Source organism: Zingiber officinale, chromosome 10B, assembly GCF_018446385.1.
Source record: "Zingiber officinale cultivar Zhangliang chromosome 10B, Zo_v1.1, whole genome shotgun sequence".
NCBI lineage: Eukaryota > Viridiplantae > Streptophyta > Magnoliopsida > Zingiberales > Zingiberaceae > Zingiber > Zingiber officinale.
This window is the reverse complement of record NC_056005.1, coordinates 4342112-4364770: the sequence shown is the minus strand read 5'-3', so window position 1 is coordinate 4364770 and position 22659 is coordinate 4342112. Positions and strand designations below refer to the sequence as shown.

At 39.1% G+C, this 22659-nt stretch overlaps 2 protein-coding genes across 5 annotated transcripts; both read right to left on the bottom strand.

The window, feature by feature from the left end:
• Positions 1-88: 88 nt before the first annotated feature.
• Positions 89-9785, bottom strand: LOC122029612. Its single transcript, XM_042588680.1, has 10 exons — positions 9339-9785; positions 6689-9092; positions 6507-6617; positions 6311-6397; positions 6087-6239; positions 1858-2021; positions 1612-1759; positions 1238-1360; positions 1044-1131; positions 89-530 (listed from the first exon to the last, which is right to left on the bottom strand). The coding sequence occupies exons 2-10, from the start codon at positions 8960-8962 to the stop codon at positions 364-366; spliced, it is 3315 nt and encodes a 1104-aa protein (XP_042444614.1). The 5' UTR covers positions 8963-9092; positions 9339-9785; the 3' UTR covers positions 89-363.
• Positions 9786-14351: 4566 nt separating this feature from the next.
• Positions 14352-20873, bottom strand: LOC122030196 (AAA-ATPase At5g57480-like). Of its 4 annotated transcripts, none has more exons than XM_042589370.1 (5): positions 20624-20873; positions 18411-18674; positions 17670-17837; positions 16581-16698; positions 14352-16424 (listed from the first exon to the last, which is right to left on the bottom strand). In XM_042589370.1, exon 5 carries the CDS (start codon positions 16024-16026, stop codon positions 14494-14496), a length of 1533 nt encoding a protein of 510 aa, XP_042445304.1. In that variant the 5' UTR covers positions 16027-16424; positions 16581-16698; positions 17670-17837; positions 18411-18674; positions 20624-20873; the 3' UTR covers positions 14352-14493. The 4 variants fall into 4 exon arrangements, with proteins under 4 accessions (XP_042445304.1, XP_042445302.1, XP_042445301.1 ...); XM_042589368.1 differs by lacking the exon at positions 20624-20873 and having other exon boundaries at positions 18411-18520; positions 18578-18816; XM_042589367.1 differs by lacking the exon at positions 20624-20873 and having other exon boundaries at positions 18411-18816.
• Positions 20874-22659: the final 1786 nt, after the last annotated feature.

Genomic DNA, 22659 nt, shown 5'->3' with positions numbered 1-22659 from the left:
CTTAATTTGTGCAAAGAAAGCTGCGTATCTCAAAAACTAATAGAGCACCCTATCAGAGAGAAAAAAGGTTGCAGATTTAAGTTTCCAGTTGTGAACAAGGACATTTTGCTAACATTAATCTGCCTCTGTTTGGGAGTGATAATTCTGTACACTACGATTGAAGGTATAGTTGCACTACAAGGGATCCTGTATGGTAGCCATACCAATGTGCATGAATGGTATGGCCCATCCACTAAGGTGCTGTGTTTTGTGAAACACACAGTAATTAATGCAGTTGATTGTCTCAAAAGTAAGTGACTAAGAATGCAAAACAAAAACAAAAAGGATAAAAAAAGAAGAGGAAAGTGTATCCAGAGTTGAGCATTATTTCAAATTAATTGCTGCAGCCATTTTCCTCAACTTCTTAGATATCTCAGAAAATGATGGCCTGGACGCTGGATCAGAAGACCAACAACTTTCCATTAAGGACTTCCATTCAGGATCACACCAGGTTGGAATTTTAGGTCGAATGTCGTTGTTAACAATGCCCCCTGTGGAAAAAAATTGTGCATCAGCTTTGGCTCCCGTATGTATGCAAGTTCACTGCAATGAAACGTGGCAAATACACAGAAAAAAGTATGTTTCAACTAATACAAGATCACTTTAACTTGTTCTCCACTGATGTAGATGTTATGGTAAAGAGGTAGAGTTCTCCTAAATCATTTCAGTTCAAGGAGATATTTGACTTTCCATCATAAATTCTACTTGTTAAGTGGTCCATGCAAAAGTAACAACACGAATGGTGGCAAGGATCGGAAGGTTTTACATAATTTAATTGGTTACTAAACAATCAATTACTCTCTAAAAAAAACAATAAAAAAACAAGAATAATAATCCCCAAAATATATGTTGCAAATCTACCTTTGCTTTAACAAGCAGGTAGATTACAACACCAATTTCCCAAACAAACAATTCACTGTATCTTGCCATGATTCGTGACAAAATAATAAAACTAATATTATGATGTCTTTTAATACGGGCAATTAAAAAACTACATGCCCTACCTATGATTGAAGCACAACGCATATCTGCATAAGGTTCTTCCCCAGTAAGCAGCTCCCACATCACAATTCCATACGAATATACATCAATCTATGCATGAATAGATCCAATAGAAACAAATTAACAAAAGAAAAGATGGAATCTCTGAAACTTTATAACTGGACTTGGATGACAAAAGATTGTGCTAAGAAAGTACCTTTTCAGACACCATATTACTTTTTCCACTTAAAAGCTCTGGGGCCATCCATGGTAGAGTTCCACGAAGGCCACCCGACACCAATGTATGTTGTTTCACTTTCGATAAACCAAGGTCACCAATCTGATTTCAGAGTAAAAATGACAAAGTTATAGTGCTGGGTTTTACTTATGAGAGTGATTTGAATAGATAAAAACTGAGCTATAGGCAACATTTGTTCCCCTCAAAAATTATCCAAGGTAAAATCTATGTGCTCTACTTTGAGGCAACCTGGGTTTCACTTATTAGGTGATTGCATCATGCAAACTAGGGATCATCCCTAAATTAAATTTCAAATAATATCATCAAATTTGAGAAATGAAAAGAATACATACCTTACAAACAGGACGATGTGGATCTCGCATATTGACTAATAAATTTTCACACTTGAGATCAAAATGAACTATGTTCTTTCCATGCAAATACTCCATTCCAAATGCAACATCCATGGCTATTATTAGTCGTTTGCGGCGGTCAATGGTTCTGTTTACAGAACACAATAAATAAAACTTGTCATGACATTTCAAAATCACTGAAGCAAATAGCACTGAGTTTAACTATACCATAAATATCAGTCATACCTGTCTTTCTTTTGCAGAAATTGTTTAAGTGATCCATTCACCATGAATTCCGTCACTGTTGCTAAACATCCATCTGGCCCATCTCGAACTACGCCATAAAATGAAACAATGTTTGGATGGTGTAAGTGGCTCATTATGAGAGCCTCTTTCCAGAAATCTGCAATCTGCAAATACAAGATATTAATATAAATCAGTTTTTTATAAAAAAAATGAAAAACAAATGAAGCACAACAGTATTATCACTACCAAACAGAAACAAAAAGGTCTTCTCCAAATTTCTGTTAAATCGTTAAAAGAATGACTAGTACAGGAGGCATAGAGAAGTCTGGAAGAAAATCAAAAACAACAAAGTGAATACAACATGGAGGTACTTGGCTTTGGTATCAAGTACTTGGCTTTGCAGAAAATGATGAGAAGAAAAGAAGTACAACAACCAAGCCTTATCCCACTAGGTGGGGTCGGCTATATGAATCCTTTTATGTCATTGAGCTTTATCTCCTACTATATCATAATCTATATTTAAATAAATTTTATTTTATTTTATTATTGCTACTCTTCCTTGTTTGATACATGTATTTGTATAGTTTCATATCGTCTCACTGGAATATTTATTGGTTGTCTAAGTCAAGGTTTAAAATTTCGACCCATGCCGAGGTTTCGGTCTCAAACAGGAACGATACGATTTCGGTATCGTATCGTGCCGTGCCGATACGATTATATATATATATAAACCTTGGTTGTTGTATTAATGTTATGTAACTTACCATATACGTTTGTAAAAACTTCTAAAATAAAGATTAGACATTCATATTAATAAAAATGTGTTTTATATGTTTAAGAACCAAGAATATGAAAATAGAGAAGATAAGTATTATAATTTTTATTATTTCAAATCTCAAATTGATTCTAAGATAAGAAAAAAAAAAGTTATTTATTAATTATAGTCTATAAATATTCTAAATAATATATTATATATATAGCTTATATTGAATTTAAAATCCAATTTATTTAAAAAATTTATATATATTTTATTTTTTTAACAATTAATTTTTTTTTAGAATTATTTATAAAATTTTAAATTTATTATAAAATTTCAAAATTATTTTAAATATTTTTATAAAATTTTAATCTATTTTAAATTTATAAAAATAATTTAAAGTTTGCTTTTGAAATTATTTTAAATTATCTATTTTTTACTTTATTTTTTTATAATTTTAATAAAAATAATAAAATTATATATTATAATTATATCAATTAATTAACAGTTTCTTTAATTAATTATTAATTTATATAATATATAATTATAATTTATATAATAATTAATTAGAAATTAGAAATTATATATAAAATATAATGGTTTTATTTAAAAGTTTTAATAAACCATACTTTTTTCTCAACCTCGCGATTCCGCCTCCCATTGCATTATTTTTTCACCTTGCAGCCTCGTCACCATAGCCACCACCTCACCACAGTCGCTTCGTTGCCGCCACCACCTCGTCGCGAGCTAATCTTTCGAGGTAAGTCTTCGTCCCCCAAATTAGTTCCTTTTTTCTTCCTTCTTCCTTCTCTTGCATGCACGTGGCACACACAATGACGCACGCAAAATTACTGTAAGTGTGGTGCCGATGCCGGTCCCGCGTCGGAACAATAAAAACCGCCCGTTCGGCACAGCTCGAGATTTCATTCACTCTAAGTATATGCTCATACCATCTTAAACATGTCTCTTGGATTTTTTCCTTAATAGATGCAACTCCGACTTTCTCTCTAATACTCTCATTTCTTATTCTGTCCATTCTCGTATGTCCACACATTCATCTAAACATCCCTATCTCTGCAACTCTCATCTTCTGCTCACGTGCTCGAGTCATAGTCTAACATTCAACTCCATATAACATAACAGGTCTAATTACGATTTTGTAGAATTTTTCTTTAAGTTTTAGAGGTACTTTACGATCACATAAAACACCCAACGCTCTCTAAAATTTTAACCATTCTGCTTGTATTATATGTAAGATATCTCTCTCAATCCCTCCATCATTTTACAGAAATGTAAAGCTCTCGGTTCCGAGCAACTCGTCATCTCCTATCTTAACAATTGTCTCATTATATCTAATATTATTAAACTTAAATTTCATATATTCTCTTTATTCTACTAAACCGAAAACTTTTCCCATCTATTATTTTCCGCCAAGATTCTAGTTTAGTATTTACTTCTTTACGTGCTTCATTTACCAAAACATTATCATCTGCAAACAACATGCACCACGGTATTATGTCTTGAATGTGTGTGTAGTGAGTTCGTCCATAATTAGTGTAAAAAGATAGGGACTTAGAGCTGATCCTTGATGTAACCCTATCTTTATTGGAAATGCAAAATTCCTTAAACTAAAGATCTCAAACGTCAACTTACTGTATGAAAATCAGATGTTATGTACTCATTGATGCCTACTTACAATTTAACATCCGTGAAAGCAACTTGATCTACTAACATTCTAAATATTCATTCCTTATTGGTTGTTTCATTAGGACTGGCTCATTCCCTTGCATAAACCAACGAATATCCAATGTGATAAAGTTGATTCTGTGGTTTTGTTGACTGAGAAAGGGAAAGAAGTAACGATGGTATGTGACACTTGCTCAGGGACTAGGCCTTGAAAGGGTTTAGAAGATTTAGATCCCCTTTGCAACTGAGTTGCATGAGAGAGAAAGCATATTCCTTATGTTGTTGTTGTTGTTGATGCACTGCTTCTTAGCCTGCGACATCTGTAACAAAATTCTTTTCTCCCAACAAAATTGCACTGCATGGTGTATCTATAACGAGTTTATTAACAAAAGAAAGACATTAATCATGGCAGTATTCCAAGGGAAAAGAATCTTCAAACGTGGATTATTTCGCAACCTTTAGTGCAAGAATCAACACTCCATACAAAGAGACATCAAAAACAAATGGTATATCCTAACCGTATAATGGAGTGTCTCAATTGTACAAAGAGAACTAAAACTCAAATTGCCGGTACTTCTAACTATTCAAAATTTCAGCGTCAAACTTAGTCAAGGATGGTCACTTGAAGTGAGTCAGTCCAGATGAATAAAACCAAGATATTCCATGCACTCATAGGCAATTGCCAATATGTTGAAACAAGGATTACACTGTTATTTTTTTCATGCACGATAAACTTCACAAAGCTATTTCTCAAGGCCAGTGTTTCAAGAACTAAACTAGATCAGTCAGTCCAACTGGTTAAGTTGGGTTGCTTGTCAATCTGGTTTGATTAAAATGGTAGAACACTAGCAACTTCGACTGATCATAATTTTGACCAAATTAACAATAAAATCCACAAGCCAAGGGGAAGATCAATTCAACCCACTGGTTCTATTTTCAGGTATTGCTCAAGGATAGATTTCATAAATCCACTAAACAGGAATTGGACTTATATATCATTTCCGAATCAACCCAGAATTACTATAAAGCCATGCAGAAGAAGGTTGGCCCATGTCAGACCATGTCTACCTAATTTTTGGAACTAGCCCCATCACTTTCATCACCTCCCACTTGTCTACTTCCAAAATTAAGACTAGAGTAATTTCATCACTGAAGTAACACACATGTTATTTCATTGAACAACTGTGATTCACATGCAATTTAAGTCTATATGGGCAGAGCATGTAGATTCCGTCTATGCCAGCCCTCAACCATGTCCCAATTTGGATCTTTAGGCAAAAAATTATGTCTTTCTCGTGCTGACTGAATCAGAATGGGATTCAAAATCATGCACTGAAACAGAATGAGATTATAAAACATGTTTATATGATCCTAAGGGATGATATTTTTTCATACTTATGAATGCACTAGGCCGTGGTTTTTGGTGCCTAATGGCTTCACAGTGTTATTTCTTTAGGCAGGACAGAATTCACAATTAGTGTTAAGTGTTAACAGTCACCCATTAAACAAGTAATTGGTCATAACCTTACTTTAGTGTAATAAAATTCCCAGCAATAGTGTGTGGCAACATTCTGACCATCTACAATTTCATATTAGATAAGCCCTAGGAAAGCCATCAGAAGGCCAAGGAAGCACCATTTCCAATCAACAAAAATAAAAATTTCCCTGTTACTCCTGTACACTACACAAACAGTAAAGATCCATAGAAAACTAGCAAAGGTATCTGAAAAAAAGTTATAATATGATCACATATGCAAGATGTTAAGATAAATAAGTTTTATACTACCAGGCGTTCTCTCTCAGATGGCCTCCCTGCGAAGCAGCTAGCTTTTATTCTTTTTATAGCAACATCAGAACCTCTCCATTTTCCATAATAGACAAAGCCAAACGTGCCTGAACCAAGCTGCCTGATTTCTTCCAGGTCATCATTTTTTATAGTCTGAAGAATATCAAGCTCACAATAAAGATGTGATCTGGCAGATTAGAACAAAAAAAATGACAACTAGTGACCTGTAGCCCTTTTGATAAAGCTTCAGCTTCAGCAGTTGTGGGCTCAATTTTACAAAGTTTCTCATTTCCATTATTTTCTTCGGCATTCTGCATGAGAAAATTGTTATTATGAAACCGTCATTGTTATTATGAAACCAACAAGATATGATGAAGCTTGGATGCTAAAGGACAGAAAAGAATTCTAACTAAATGGGACCTGTAATTCTTCAGCTGAATCTCCATCTTCAGCTGTCATTGGTACAATTTCACAAGGTTCCCCATCTTCACTATTTACATTTTTGTCAGCCTGAATATCCATATTGGCATTCTGCAAATGAGTAAAAGGTAATAAGACTGTCACAATAAAGCAGTCCACAAAATTCTCAAACACAAACTCACATCAGGTTTGTTTTCAAATACTGATTCTTTCTTTCCCTGAGTAGATGATACAACCAATTCAGAATTTGATTGGACCATAGCCACCACTTCCTCAGCACCTTCCAAAACTGCTTTTTTCACAGAAGCAATCAACTCAGGTAAAAATGTCAAGTTCTCCTCTGACATATCCCCATCTCCATGAGTAACATCATTCTCAACACCAAGATGTTTGATTATGCTTTCTTCCTTTTCAGAAAGCCGAAGCTCTTTCAAAGAAAATTCCAAATTCCGACTACTCTTTGGAGAAAAAGCAATATTTGCTTCAGGTTCATCTGCAATTGCAATATTTTTTCCTTCTGCAGCTTGCATTTGGAGAGAAGACCTGTGGGCCTCAGTCCCACCAGAAATGTCTGGGTCTTTGTTAATTTGAAAAGAAGGAACAAGAGAAGCTGCTTCAAGAGGAACTTTGGTATGTGTACTAGAAAAACCTGCTGTAAGGAGATCTCCATCCTGACAATTAATATTGGAGGGGTTTGTTATCATACCATCCTGATGGGCATAATCTGAGAAAGAAGATTCTTTGAGGGCAATCATTCGATGGGGTAGATTGTTATTCTGATTCAACATTGCATTTCTAATTTCACCCTCAACTGAAGCATTGGAAAATCTTGGACTTCCTCCCTCTTGCATATATCTTGTAAAACCTCTCTCCACCCCATTTGGGATCATTGAACTCGTGAGATCATGTGATGATGTTCCAGGGTGAGCAGGAACCTGTCTTTTTATCCATAAAGGTTGAATTGGACGCAGATTGTGTGTGCCTTGGAAGGGACCCTCAAATCCATATGCGGACAACTGATTATGATACCGTGTTGCAGTATCTTCAGCTACTAGCATATTTGCATTTGGAACTGATCCTAACGTATGTTGAGGTAGAAAATTTTCATTTCCAGTAATTGCTCCATGCCGGATGTATGACTCATTCAGAGTGACGCAATTGGAAGGGAATGATTGCTCATCATTAGTGTTTCCCTGTACAAATGGGATATTGATCATATTGCCGTCGAGATTGTGTTCACTTATCCTATTAATTCCATTCTGGTAGATCCGCATATCTTCGAGTCTGTGAGTATGAGAATACTGATTGTTGTGGATGGCCCACCCATATTCATGATTGTGGGATTCATTAAGTATTGGATGTTGTTCATTTAGATACACACCATGGCCTACCTTAATGTCTCGGTTTGCCATGAATGAATCTCTGTCATTATAAAATTCAGCAGATGAATTCGGAAATCCCATGTATTCATTTGCCATGTTCTGTTGCTCCATGTATGGTGGCCCATGCCTCCAGTGAGTGTCCTGAAAACGTGCATCCGGCATACCATGGTTCCTCTGGAAAGTCATGTGGCAATGCTCACAAACACCATTTACCTCAATCATATTATGAGAGTGACCCAAATTAGCTGGAAATCCAGATTTTTCTTGAACAACTGCTCCTGTGGGTATCCACCCAAAACTTTCTGCAGAGGTTGGAGAATGATGATCATAGTGATGCATATGGTGCCCCCCTGTCTGACGAATATAATAATCATCTGGAATCCTATCACTGAACTCCCCAACTCCAAGGTGAAATCTGTCAGATGTTGGTGAAGAAGAGAATTCCTGTGGATCATTAGCAACAAGTCGTCTTGGAGAGTATAATGCAGGGCTCCGAGGAGTATCCATTTCCCCATATCTTTGCTCATGGGAAGGGATGTTAAGTTGACGCAAGGTAACTTGATCGGGAATTTCCCCATCAATGCTAGGATGCCCAAAGTAATGCTCTGAGATATCAGGAGGTGAAGGGGATTGTGCATCGACGAGGCTGTTAATGGCATCAATGTACCTCTGCTCGCAGTTATCAGCATCATAGTTCATACTGATGGTGGTTGACTCTTGATCAAGATAGTGTGAGAAAAGGAAGATCCTCAGCCACGTTGGGCCATCACCTGCAGACATGAGCTTATCGTACTCCTCCATCATGTTCATTACATCCTCGTCATTCACAATTGACACCAACGCATCGAGGTCCTCGTCTGGTTGCTGATACTTGATGATCGAGACCCCATCAAAGAGCTCCCGCATTCGAGCCAAAAAGACCTCGTACGAGATGTCACGGGGAACAGTCACGATCCGGGTCTCTCCCCCAACATAGCGGAGCCGACCATCAAGCGGTCGCGGAAGGATACTTCCCCCGAAGCTGCAAAGGAACTTAGCACGCGGAGAATCATCCACAGTTGCGCTCATTTCCATCTCAGGCTGCCAAAACTAGGAATCGGGAGGCAATGGAAGAGCAAGCGAAGGATTCAGGGCGATGGCTAGGAATCCGCCCTTGTCGTAGTTACTCCTCATGCAATCCTCCTCCAAAATGATCGCTTTCCCACTGAATCGGAATTGCGTGCAAATATAACATATTAAATAAATATCTCCAGAAACAAAAACGTTAATTTGCCCTAGTTCTTTCTCCTAAAAAGAATTTTACTTGAAAAAGAAAAGACATTGAAGAAACCTAAACTGGACAAATAGATACAACATTAGGCAAGGAAAAATCCCCTTTTTCTTCTAATCAGGCGAATGAAACAAAAACAGGGAGAGGAAAAACAAAAATCTTGTCAGGAGAAATGTATACCTAAGAAACGGATCGTTCTCTATCGGAGCACGAAGCCTCCTGCTTCCATCTCGCCCTTCTCATATCCGACAGGCGACGACGCCGCAAGAAAAGGAGACCCCGGATCGGGGAGAATCGAGGCAAGTTAGGGGAAAATACCAGCAAAATCGAGGCAAATCAGGGAACCGAACCAGGAATAGGTGGCCAACCAGGGATTATTCCATCGCGAGGGAACCGCCACTCGCCACCATGCGGATTGCGGAAAGCAGGCAAAGAGAGAGAGATGCTAGGGAGGGAGGGAGAGTCTCCGGCTGCCCTTGATGCCGCAGGGGCACCACGTGGCGAGGCGTCTCCTCCTGCTATTTATCGTCGCCTCCTGCGCTGCTGCGACCGAATTCTACGTGCCCTCGTTCGATTGCGGAGCGATCGCCCGACGTCACGGTGGAGGCCACAGCGGGCCACGCCGCGCCGATGACGGTGACGCAACCATCGTTTGCTAGCGCACTTACAATTTTTTAAAATATCAATATTTATATTAATAATTATTTTTCCTGATCACCACGACGCATCCATGGATTGCGTTCCTCCGTGTGCTTGCAGACGCGTCTAGATAAGGTCACAAGGACCGCTACTGTGGCAAGCGGCTCGAGATACGACGTACGTAACGACGAGGACACGTGGCCATAAAGAGGCCGCGAGAACCAGCCGGTGTGGACTAAGTCGTGCCCCAACTCGCGGTCATCGGAGACGCGTATCGAACGACACTGTAGTAACCTAAAATCAATGTAAAAAATGATCGGAGTATTTCATAGGACTAAATTGACGTGTACGATTACTTGATTGGATCGTAATTGGGCTGAAAATGGGCTGCTCTTATAGCCGGAAACTTCCTCGCCAAGGAACCTAACACAACACAACTGTACACAGCTTGACTTAAAGGCGAAGAACCATCCTTTCTTCCGACTTGGGAAGAAATTCGATGAAAATTACAATGTTCGATCATTAATTGCGCATAAAAAATATAGCCGTCTCCGATCTCCGTCATGGGCTCGAAGAAGAGAGTTCCGGGGCTGAGCCGGCTGCGGCGGGTGATCGAGAAGGTAAAATTCCTGCTGTCCTTCGACGCCACACGGTGGATGGTCTCCTCCTTCAAGAGATCATCGCCGCCGCCGGCGGAGCTCAGATTCAAGACCCCGCCGAGCTTGCTCGACTGCTCCGACGACTACTACGACGCGAGGTCGTCGTCGTCGTTCGTGCTCTCGCGCACGTCGTCGAGCCTGCTGAGCTCGCCGGAGCTGCAGGCGGAGATGTCGAGGTCGACGAGCGAGGCGTCGCCGTCGTGGTCCCCCGGCGGCGGCGGCTCGGGCGAGGACGTTAATTTGAGGGCGGACCGGTTCATCGAGCGGTTCCACCGGCAGCTGCTTATGGAGAGGCAGGTCTCGCTGGAGCTGAGGTATCTGAGAGAGAACTCGGGGAAGAACCCGGAGAGGTCCAACGACGATTGAATTAATTCGTAATTTGAGGGGATTAATCGACCTCTCTCTGAGACGTTATTTATCGAGGAAATTGTTGTTTGTGGATTGTGAATTGTGGATTGGGATTTAGAGAGAGTTCTTGTTTTCCAATTCCAGTTTTGGCTTGCAGAAAGATTCTACTTGTATTTTTTATTTTATTTTATTTAAAAAAAAAATCCCGTACGTCAATAATGACCGACTCATTATTTGACATGATATGGGCTTAGTCTGTACATCGGGTTTATTAGCCCAAATATGCATACGATAAAATAATGGGCTAGTCGGCCCATGGGCCGGAGTGGATCCCCGCCTTTTTTTCCATTTGCACTTTTAAGTTTTAACTATCTTTGAAATTGTCGATGATTTCTGCGCCATTTTAGATCGTAGAAGCCTCATAAATTATGATTAAATGGAGAAGGGGAACTAATGCAAAAGAACATCTAAAATGTTGATTGCTTTTACAATAAAAAGGGTCTTCCTTTTCTCTTTTGGAAAAATCAAAAAGAGAGAGAGAGTCTGACATCTCATGTAGTGGTGGGCATCCCTATCTCAAGGTATAAAATCAGAAGAGAATCCATCGCCTTTCATGAGGTGCCCACATTGGTCCATCATTGAGACTCGATTCATGCCAAAAACTACAAAGATTGATGATTCAGCATGTGCCATGATGCGCCAAGCTTCCCCACTCGGCTGCCCAACGAGCATTGGATACCCCTTTCCAACACTCCCCCTTCTCTCTCTCTCTCTCTTTCTGTGATCTCCCCTTGCATGATGAGCGTGCGTGAGGGCTAATGGCCAAGGATTGGATGTAGATTTGTGGCCAACAGGAGCAGGAGGAGCAAGCACTCCATTCCCCAACTGCTCTAGTTGTCTTCTTCCAGGCTTTTACTTCATGGTTGCCCCCACTCCTCTGCCTGCCCTTTCAGCTCCACAGCTGGACATTGCACTGCAACACATATCTGCAACTTTTCAAACTTTGTTCAAAATCTTTAGTGCCATGCTCTCTCCACAATCCGATGCACGACAGAACGCGACTGTTTCCCCGTATTCTTTTGATCTCCCAACTGTATATTCAGACGAACAATGAATCTGAACATTTGCTCAGCACGAAAGTTTGCAACGTTTAATTGGTGCGGTGTGCATGATCGAGTTGTTCAGCAGGAGCAGTGAACTATTCCTAAGGATTATAATGATGTGGCAGATAAAAGTACTGGCCACCCCCTTCCAAAGTTAGCATTGATTTGTTTAGGTGTGAAGTGAGGGAGGGAGAAGATGAGCCCCATCATCTGTAGGCCACAAGAGGACAGCAGAATCTGTCCTGTCTCTGATGTGCAGTGCAATGGGACAATTTCCTTTGCCCTCCTCGCTTTAACAGCAGGCAATTTTCTTTCCACTCATCAAATAATCAACACATCCATCATCCACATCATCATCCCCATCTCATCTCATGGACAAGATTGGGACGCTTGTTGCTCTCTCAAGGGTGTTGCGTTTCATTTGCTACAATGTTTTATGATATTTTATGGCCTTTGAGGCTTTAATCTCTTCAATAACCCAATTAGTACATGCATGCTTGAAATACTTTGAAGTCTGTGTATCTGTCATCTCTTGGTCAGAAAGCTCAATATTCAGTTGCTTGATATACAAGATATGTATCTAAAATCCATTGCAAAATGATCATATGCCCGTGTCACTTTCATTTACTTGTTTGCCCAAACAAAAGCTAGTTGGCTACTAGGAAATGCTCTCTCTTTTCGCTGACAATGAATATCTTTACATGTCAAGGTATCAAAAGCCTGACACCAAAGTCTGCATACATCCTTGTCATGAACTCTAAGCGATCTCCCTAAACCATTAGCCATTGCTTTTACAATCAAACTAGCCAGGGAATGATCGTTCTAGCCGAGATTTAGAACGCTAGGCGAAGGCAAGCTGATGGTGGAAATTGCAAAAGAATGCACGAGGGTTCCAATTAATTAATAAAAGCACTAGGGCAGCTCATGGTTTGAGAGGGCGAGGCACCTTTCCACTCTTTGTCTTCACTTTGATAACCCAAAAGGAATTGGTACCGACAGATTTAACTATTCTTTTGTTCTAATAAAAGCAATAGTGCGTTAACACTTAGTTTTGTGGATGAAATGTAGTTTTATAGATAAAAAAATTATGGGCATTGCTTGATAGCCTGGTCTATTATTAATGACTTTTTCTCTTAGATATTGTAATATATTAGAAAACTGAAGCATTTTGACAACTCAAATTGAAGCAGTGTATGTATTTGATATTTAATTTGGATGGCAAATTGTCTACTATTAACTTCTAAAGACAGACAGTTCTTATTTTATTTTATTTTATTTTCCTTTCATTTAGAAGTTGTTGATTCTTGAAAATTCAGGCTCAAAATTTGTGCTCATATATTTAAACGAGCTAAAAATGACAAAATTATTTTACTAGAACTAGTATAAGGATCATTTTCAGTCGTTAAGACAAAATTCAAGTTTGATATAAAGAGAAAGACATATAACGGAAAGGAAAAAAAAATGGAAAACATGTTGATTTATTTATTATTTTCTTTCTTTTCAACTCCAGTTTTGCATCAAATAAAACAACTCCACGAGCTTAGTTATCTTATTTTAGATCAAATTCTTCCATTTGTCTAATTTTTTATACTGAACAATGTGTTCTTAAATATTTTGGCAGGGGATTGTTTGTTTTTTCTCGGTTAAAGTAGCTTATTTTGTTGTATTCTCTTAGGCATAATCGTACTGAATAAAATTTAAAACAGAATTTTTCCATTTGTGGAATTATATATATATAGTTTTTTTAAAGTTTGATCCTGTCCGAACGCTGAGTTGACGGACGCTGGGACGTTTAGTTTGGCTTCACATAAGTTTAATTGAAAATTACTCAACGGATAGCCCATTAATCCTTCAAACTTGAACTCATTCCTTAAATATTTAAAAAACTAAGAAGATATCTTGTTTTTCAATCATTATCTCAGGATATAATATTATTTTTTAAATCGATGGTAAGAACCGTGTGTGCAACTACATAATACTGGATTTTTAGTCTATTCATCATAAACAAATTTTAATTTATTTTGATAGTTGATGAGAAGTGAATCAATCGTCTAAGAGTCAGTATTAGCAGTTCAATATATATATTTTTTAAAACGGTAGTGGAGTTAGATTTATAGATGAAACTATAGAATTTTCAATAAATTTTTATGAAATATAAATTTTTAGTTGAATGAATTCATTCACTGGCCTGAAAGTTGTGTTGAGAACTGAACGTGGATTGAATCTTGCAGAAATTCGATGATCTGTTTTTCTTTATCTGAGTGCGGATGAAATTTAAGAGAAATTCGATCCAATCCAATTTTATAAAAGAAAAGTTCTGAAATCCAAATTTTCATGTCAGATTAAGCCTGGCACAGTCTGTGTTACTATCGAAAGGTATAACAAAAAACACACCAGGCAGGCTATTTCTCTGTCCAGAGCAAGAAAGAGCTGAAACGACCAGATTTAGGACATCATATTCTCTAATAGACTCTGAAATGCTCGTTAAAAACAAAAGATTGCTGCGTTTAATTTAATCAACGAGAGATTAAGGACTAATAGCAGCAGCATTCGATAAGCACGACAACGGAAGACATCGACGGCGAACTAAACCTGCTCTCCCTCCCCCTTCTCTTCTTTCCCATCGCAGCTATCCATCATCTGATCACTCTCACTCGAGGTGCTCTCCAACGCCCTCTTTTCCTGCTCTTCTTCCTCCATTTCCTCGCCGGTCGGCTTTTTTTTCTTTCTCTTCTCCACCCGTTCCTTCAGAACGTCGAGCAGTTCCCCTGCCGCCGCTTCCTTCTCCCGCCGTCGGTTCTTGATCAAGACCTCGCTAACATCGGCCGGAGTCATCTCGGCGTCGTCGATCACATCTGCCAATTCTCTCATTAAGTCACTGGTCTCCGTCTTGTCATCGAACTCTGTGTCGTCGAAGCCCAAGTAGTTCGTCATGAGGATCTTCAATGCCGGAAACGAGCAATGGCTCATGTGAATGTGCATGTCCATCCTCCCCGACCGCACCAGCGCCGGGTCGAGCTTCTCGATGTGGTTGGTGGTGAACACAAATATACGCTCGCTGCCGCAGCACGACCAGAGCCCGTCGGTAAAATTCAGCAGCCCCGACAAAGTTATCGTCTTGGCGCCGGCGCCGCCATCCTCTGATCCGCCCACCGGCCTCAAGTCCGACGAGGCATCCGCAGAAGGAGATGCCTTCTTTGAAATCCGGTTCGTGAGGTTGAGAGAGCAGTCAATGTCTTCAATGACGATGATCGATTTGGAGGTGGTTTTCATCAGGAGTTTTCGGAGCTCGGAGTTGGTGTGAACCTCGGTGAGCTCGAGATCGTAGATGTCGTAGCCGAGGTAATTTGCCATGGCGGCGATCATGCTCGACTTGCCAGTGCCCGGCGGGCCGTAGAGTAAGTAGCCACGCTTCCACGCGCGGCCTCTCTTCTCATAGAAGGTCTTCCCTTCCGCGAAATCCGTGAGGTCGGCCATGATGAGCTCCTTCCGGGAGGGGTCCATGGCGAGGGTTTCGAATGTGCTGGGGTGCTTGAAGGGTACAGATTCCCACGGGAATCCGCGGGACTCCATTGACCCGCCGCGCGAATTGGTGTACAGTAGCCGATCCTGGTTCCGGCGGCGGAGCTCGTTGGCCGTCTCCATGATGTGGTCGAGGTAGGCCGGAAGGATAATGGCCTTGTCCTTCTTCTTGATCCGAAGCGTGAAGCTACGTTTCTCCTCCGGCAGCGGCCGCCAGGAGAAGGACTGCGACTGGCGCTGTGTGACGGCGTGCTCCCATGTGGCGATGGCGCCTCGGAAGGTGTCCACGAGCCGGTCGTTGTTGGTGAGCCCGAAGGTGAAGGCAGAAGAGTTGAGGCCGCGGGAGAGACTGAGCCGGGAGGCGGCAATGGAGGCGGACCGGCTGAGGTAGATCTGCACGGCGTGGTAGAGCTCGTTGGTGTTCACGCCGTCCATCTCGGTGATGTCGAAGTAGCAGTACGTGGAAAAACAGCAGAACACGCGGTGGAAGATCTTTACCGCTGCGAAGCGCAGCTCCAGCGGAAACACGGCGTGTAGGATGCTCTGGAAGAAGGCAAAAACTCCCATGAGAGAAGCCAGAGAAGTCCAGAACTCCATATTGGCCTCCCCTCCCCTCCCCTGTTTCCCTAGGAAAAAACAAACTGTTAACTGTTTTCCCTCTTTAAAAGGGAGTCGCGAATTCTGGTTTATAATAGGGAGGGTGGATCGAAGATAGACTGTTCTTGAAGAAAGATATCTAATTCATCGTTACTGAATTTGGCTTATGATTTCCAACTTTGTTTCAGACTGCATAAAAGGAGCCGAAACAGTAGGTCTTTGCAAGCAAGCAAAGGGAGAGCGAGAGAGATGAAGATGGACTGAGTTAACTTGATCGAGTGTGACCTGAGAGGGATTTATATAGGGCTTCACCTTCTTGGTTCTCAAAGGTCTCATGGACATAAATGATCTGGGAAAAAGACAGTGGAGGGGTTGGATGGAGATTTAGTAGGCCACACCTGCACATAGGAAGTAATGATCAGGCCAATAAATGACCGCTCTTTCGTATGAAATAGTTGAATGTATAACTTGACAGGGATGTATGCATGTGTTATTGCAGAGAAAAAGGCCAGAATGAAAATTATAGACTACAGGAGCAGGGAATATAAGCTTACAGAGAAGGCAGTGAGTGTCCGCTGTTGGCTAGCATAGAAGCTCCAAGATCACGAAACCATAAATATTTATATGTTCCAAATCTTCTGAAGGATCATTGTTCTTATCAGAAACATCATCCTGCAGAGATTCAGACATAAATGTTCAGCCAAAGTTCCAGGTTTTTGTTTTGCTCCTGGTTTATTTGTTTCTCAAGTTCGAGTTTTCTTATATTATCCAATTTTCCAAGCAAGATACGGCAATCGCTCGTAGGTGTCACGAGAAATATTGAACTCAAGTTTCAATATTCGTTCTCAAAAAACTATATCTTAGCTGTTAGAAGTGTGGAGTATAGCCTTTCAAATCAATCACAGTCTGATATCATGATCCATCTCATATACTCGTCTTTCTCTCACTTCATCCAATGCCAGCTTCTACTCCGAAGAGCAGCAAGATACCATTACCGGCTGCAGGGCCTCTCTGACCCCCCATCTGCTCATCACGTCCCCATGCATAACAGACCAATGCAAGTGTAAGCAAACAAGGCAAGTAAGCCTCTGTTCACAAGGAACACATACTTCCTGTCTCCCACCTTAATAATGGCGCAGAGGCATGGAATCTCAAGTAATAAACTCCAGTTGCTGTGGGTTTTGTCAAGGAACATGAAAAAAATAATTATCCATGAAAACCTTGAAGAACTTGAACAAGGATAAATATTTGAACTCCCCGACACATTTCCTGATGTCCGTGGAGCTTTGAGAAGCAAGATTTAAAAAGTATAGATGCTATGGCCTAGGCCATCTTGATGATTGACACTACTCCTATTCCCTAATCTTTTTAATATAATCATATACTCTTCCAATCCACTCAATCATGAATTCATTTTCTCACAACGAGTTTATTATATTCCAAATGGTTCATAGGATGCATTAAACAAACCTACTCTGTCTGCTTCTAGCTTACGTTGCACTTTTTCGCAGCATGCACGTACTCCAAGCTTATATTGTAATCTTACTTTATAAAAAAGAATCGAATCTACTGAGCAAGATTGAAAAGGTCTGTGAGCTGAAGGCAGTAAACTACAACGATGCTGAAGGGCTAGAACAACTCACATGTGGGTCCATAGTTTCTGAGATCGAAGGCATATATTCTTTCCTCTTGAGGATTCATAATGTGATATGTGATTCTTCTCCGTCCTATAATCCTTCACTGTTGCATACAGCCAAAGACCACCTGCCCAAATCAACTAGCTTCCAAATGTGTAGGTACGCACTCTACGCCTGGTAAAAGGACCACCTCTACAGAGTGAATAGTGTTTCATTTGATATGTACAAAGACTAACCGTCCGCAACACTCAATACAATTATAAATAAACAAATATGTAAATTGCTCAAGAAAATTCAGGACGCATGTGTCGAATATGTTTAATTTAGACGAAACCTACATCCATCATAGTTATCCTGAGACCACATTGAATTATTGGATGACACCTGCTTGAAATGGGTTAACTTTGGCAGGTCCAAGCAATTTGTCCAAAATTTGATTGATGACACTAATACATGAGATTAATTGCGAGTAACGGTACAAAGTATTCTTCTAGATTCTGAAACTAAACAATTTGCAAATTAAGAAGGTAAAGAGTTGATATTTGATGCTAATCACCATATAATCTCGTTCAGTAGCAATGTTTTACAAAAGGAATCATATATCTAGAGCCCTGTGGCATTAGTCAGCTGTAATGATGCTAGGAATTCCCCCAGCAAAATATAGGCAGAAGCAGATATATAGTTTTGTAAATGGAACCAAGTGCCATTTGGCATTAATTAAAAAAATAAAAGGATCAGATCACTAACCCCAAGACAAGAGAAGAACAAAAGACAAGATAGGTCACCCATCATAGTGACAACTAATCTCATGTGCACATATGCTTCCCATCATCTTCGTGCCAACTCTCTTGTCCAATCTGCCAATACACATTGAGAGGAGAGTAGTATTGCTCTGAAAGAAAGGAAGTGCTCACCTAGCACTAGCAGTCCTGTTGGGGGAAGAAGCTAGAAATGCACAGGTAGGAACCAGACAATCCTATGGGTAAATTTGTTGCCCATAAAATGCACTCACTATCAAGAATCCAGCACCATCAGCAAGTACGACAAAAAACAACAAAGATCGGTGTGTCAACAGTGGAAACAGATATGTCAAATGACAACAAGAATGGCAGAGCTCTTCAGTGAACAGTTCACTAAATAGTATCTTGATAAAAATTAAAAGGAGAATGAAGAAAGTTGTAATTACACAGTTTTAGTACTACTAAAACATGTTTAAGATAGAAAAGTCAAGTAACTCTGTTGATTCTAGCTCTAGAAGAAGACATAATTTACTAATCATGATTGATAGTAGCATTGTTAATATCTTGACTTCTGGTTCTGATCAGAAAAGAGCCATGACAGAGAAGAAAGTTTGTTAAATATTAGACTTAGTGAAAACCATAGGAACAAAATGAAAAATTTTTGGCAATTTTTCTTTTCTGAGATCAAGGCATATACCACTCATAATCCAGATTTAAAAATAATTTCTCGTTGCACGGTAAAATGTATAATCTAGAGGCAGAGATAACATGGCATATAACACAAACTACATCATAATTGTTTTTTATTACTTGTAATAAATATGCAAGCAAGCACAAGTGGTCTGGATTAAATTTATGTAGGTCCCGATTGTTGAAATATCTGGTGTCGAGGATGTGACATTTCTTTGTTAAGAAAGATATGTTAAGCATTATTTTTAGCAACTTCAAAAAAGATAACTTAATAAGCAACATCTCACTCCTGCAAACTTTTTTAGCAAAAAAACTTTTAAAAGACCATAAATACTTTAATAAATGAAATTCTCTTCATCAAACATAAGCATTACTGCTCAAATTTATTTATTTTTCCATTTCTAGATAATTAATTTGAAGATGGTTGTTAACTCGATTAGTAAGGCCCTCGATGGTGTTGACTGTTGCATGAGGTCCTGGAATTAATTTCCTCCTGTATCCCGCCTTTTCTCCTTAAAACAAGGTAACTAATTCTAAATACATGATTAAAATCCTAAAGTGAGAAAAGCCCGTAAACATACATGTGGCCGGATATAGAAGAGCAAATCTATGACAAATATGACAAAGTTTACACTTTCTTTAATTTGAAATGTTCAATTAATTCTTCTACCAAATTCTAAAATCTAAACATATTTCACCATATTCCAACTGCGAAGCTGATTTACTACTTGAAACAATCTACTTGAAGTTTCAAACACTACAAAAAATCTTGACTACTAATCATAGCATCTCAAATATATAGGGCAATTCCTCAATTAGTCACTTTATCAAGAAATTTGAATAAATCAGGTATCTTCTGTACACAGTTCGGCAATTGTTATCATTACGAGCTCACAAATATTTTTTTATTTTCACAATATAAACACTTGAAAATTATAACGAAGAACATGTGAACCAATCTTGTGGATGTACTGCATAGAAGTTTGTTATGGCTAGTCACTATGCCTCCGCATATTTTGACTCCATCAGGCTTGCGTTACCATTTAGCAGAGAATTCCCAACCTCATTGAAAAAGAGAGGACCTTACTTTCCTGATGAATTTCTGTCTGCATCACATAGGATTTTGTCGACCAATTATAATTCATTTTATAACTTCATAATTTTCTATGCAAATAAGCATCTTCAGTCCACATACCCAAAACCAAACTATCCCCAAGGCTAAATACCAAAGACAATTTTTCTACTATTTGAAAATCCATCTAGATCCATATTCAACATAACTAGCATACTCTCGTGCCACCCATTGGTCATCCATATCATCTTGTTGGCATTTGTAACTGCAGTTCAATTCTCAAACTCCCACTCCATATCACCTTATTGGCAACTGTAATTAGACAACATTCCCGACACGGTAAATCAGTGAGTAAAAATATGTAAACACAACTCACCAGCACTACTACCTGACGTTTTCCAAGTCGTAGATACCACAAATTGACATCAAGATAACACGATATAATAGAAACGCCAAACCTTTGGGAGCGTGGAAGATGCAGAGCGTAACAAAGGAAGAACAAACAGCAATCCCGATAGGCCGTGATCCCATAATTCCTTCCCCCCAGAGGCCCAGCTCCTCCGCCCAATTCGAAACAGATTCTTCGTCGCTACAATCCTAACGGCATCCATTAGAATGGCGTCTGGATGGAATGCACCGCCGGGGGTTGCGGAGAGGCAGAAGAGGCGGCGGCGAAAGGCCGAGCTTCGAAGTCTCGGACTCTCCGTGTGGTCATGTGCGGTCAAGCAAGGCAGCTTGGAGTCCATACGGTACCAGCCCACTATGTAACCGGCTATAATTGGGCTGGGCTGGGCCTGTCATAAGCGCCGGATCAAAAAACTAAGCAATAACATTAATATAATATTTTTTAAAAAAGAGCAATTAAATTTTATATTTAAATCGATAATGATAAAATCACAAAGCCTACTCGAAAAAAAAAATAATATATAATATGACTTCTTCAAATTGTAATCCTATGTTAACGACTAATTATTCAATCTTTATATATTAGTAAAAAACTCAAATACAATTCAATTAGCATATTTTTTTTGGTAGAATAATTAATCGGATAATGATGGTAACAACACAAAACTAACTAATTATTGGGAGAAGAAACAAATTGCCCTTGTTGTATGTGGGTGCACAAGCACTAATTCAAAGTAGGTCTTGGTCAAAACCATATAATAACACTAATTCAAAGTCCCACCAAACTTTCTTAAAACAAATGAATGATTCAGTTTGACGCCAATTCAGATGCCGGCCCCTTCTTAAAGTTTCTCTCATGTCACTTTTCTATACGACTTTTCCCTTTTTTTTTAAAAAAAAAAAAATAGTTCTAAACAATAAATATGGTTCCGCACACCAATAAAACACAGCAACAATTGAACGCGAGGCTCTAGATTTGATTGGTTTATTGCATGCGTATAATTCATAAGATTTAGAGATAAGTTTAAAATTAATTAATCAATAAATGGATATAATAAAAGGAGGAACAATAATGCTGCACCGGTATATATAGCTGTCAGTCTGTCACCCTTTTGTTTCTATTTTTCTACAGGCATACGAGAATCTTATCCTCTCAACTCAGATCCAAAAAGATGAGTCACGTTCTTGACTTTTCTCGGTCTAATAAGACCCGATCGAGCACCAAAATAAAAGAAAAAAAAACAAGTAATAATTATGTTACTATTTATTTTTGCTTGACATGAGAAAAGAAATCTATATATGGTCTCTCACGAAATCTATGTATCGTAAGAGGCAGGGTCAGGGTGCGACTCATCGAGCCGTCGGACCGTTTTAGTGAAAGCGCCTAGCGCAGTGTTTTTGTTGGAATATTGAGAATTCAGTGGGAAAATAAAAAAATGTAAAAGGTTCCTTTACGCTGATATTAGATTTTCTTTCTATTTCTGGCATCTCGCATTCCTTAGATTACGCGCGTGGCGAGCGTACGTAGAGAGAGATGCAGCCTTTAATGATGTGTTATTTTATCATGCAATGCGATGCGATGTACTGCGTGGAATGTTATTGGATGCGACGAGATCTTGCGCGAGATTTTGTGAAGAAGTGGCTGGTGAAGGATGAGATACAGATCGAATTAAGATCCTGAGCGAGGCACAGGATGCGCGACCGCCGTATCTTTAAAACAGTGAGACTCATCCATCTTCCACTTTCTTCCTCTTCCTCACTTTCACTTTCTTTTGCTTTCGATTGTTTTTGTTTTGTTTTTTCTATTCTCACGCTAATCCGACGTAGAAAAACTTAAGTCACATCGAACGGAAAGGATTGCGAGGGCACGAGTACGGATGTAATTGAATTGAGTTGAATTAAACTCTTGTTTAACTCGTTTTATAATTGAGTTGAGTTTGAATTTTATTTAACAAATATATTTATGATTTACCCACTTATTCAAATTTTTATCGAAATTAAACGAGCTTAATAAATATAAATTATAAATTAAAATATTTATTAAAAATTAAATTATATATTTTAAAAAAATTATAATTTTTTTTATTAA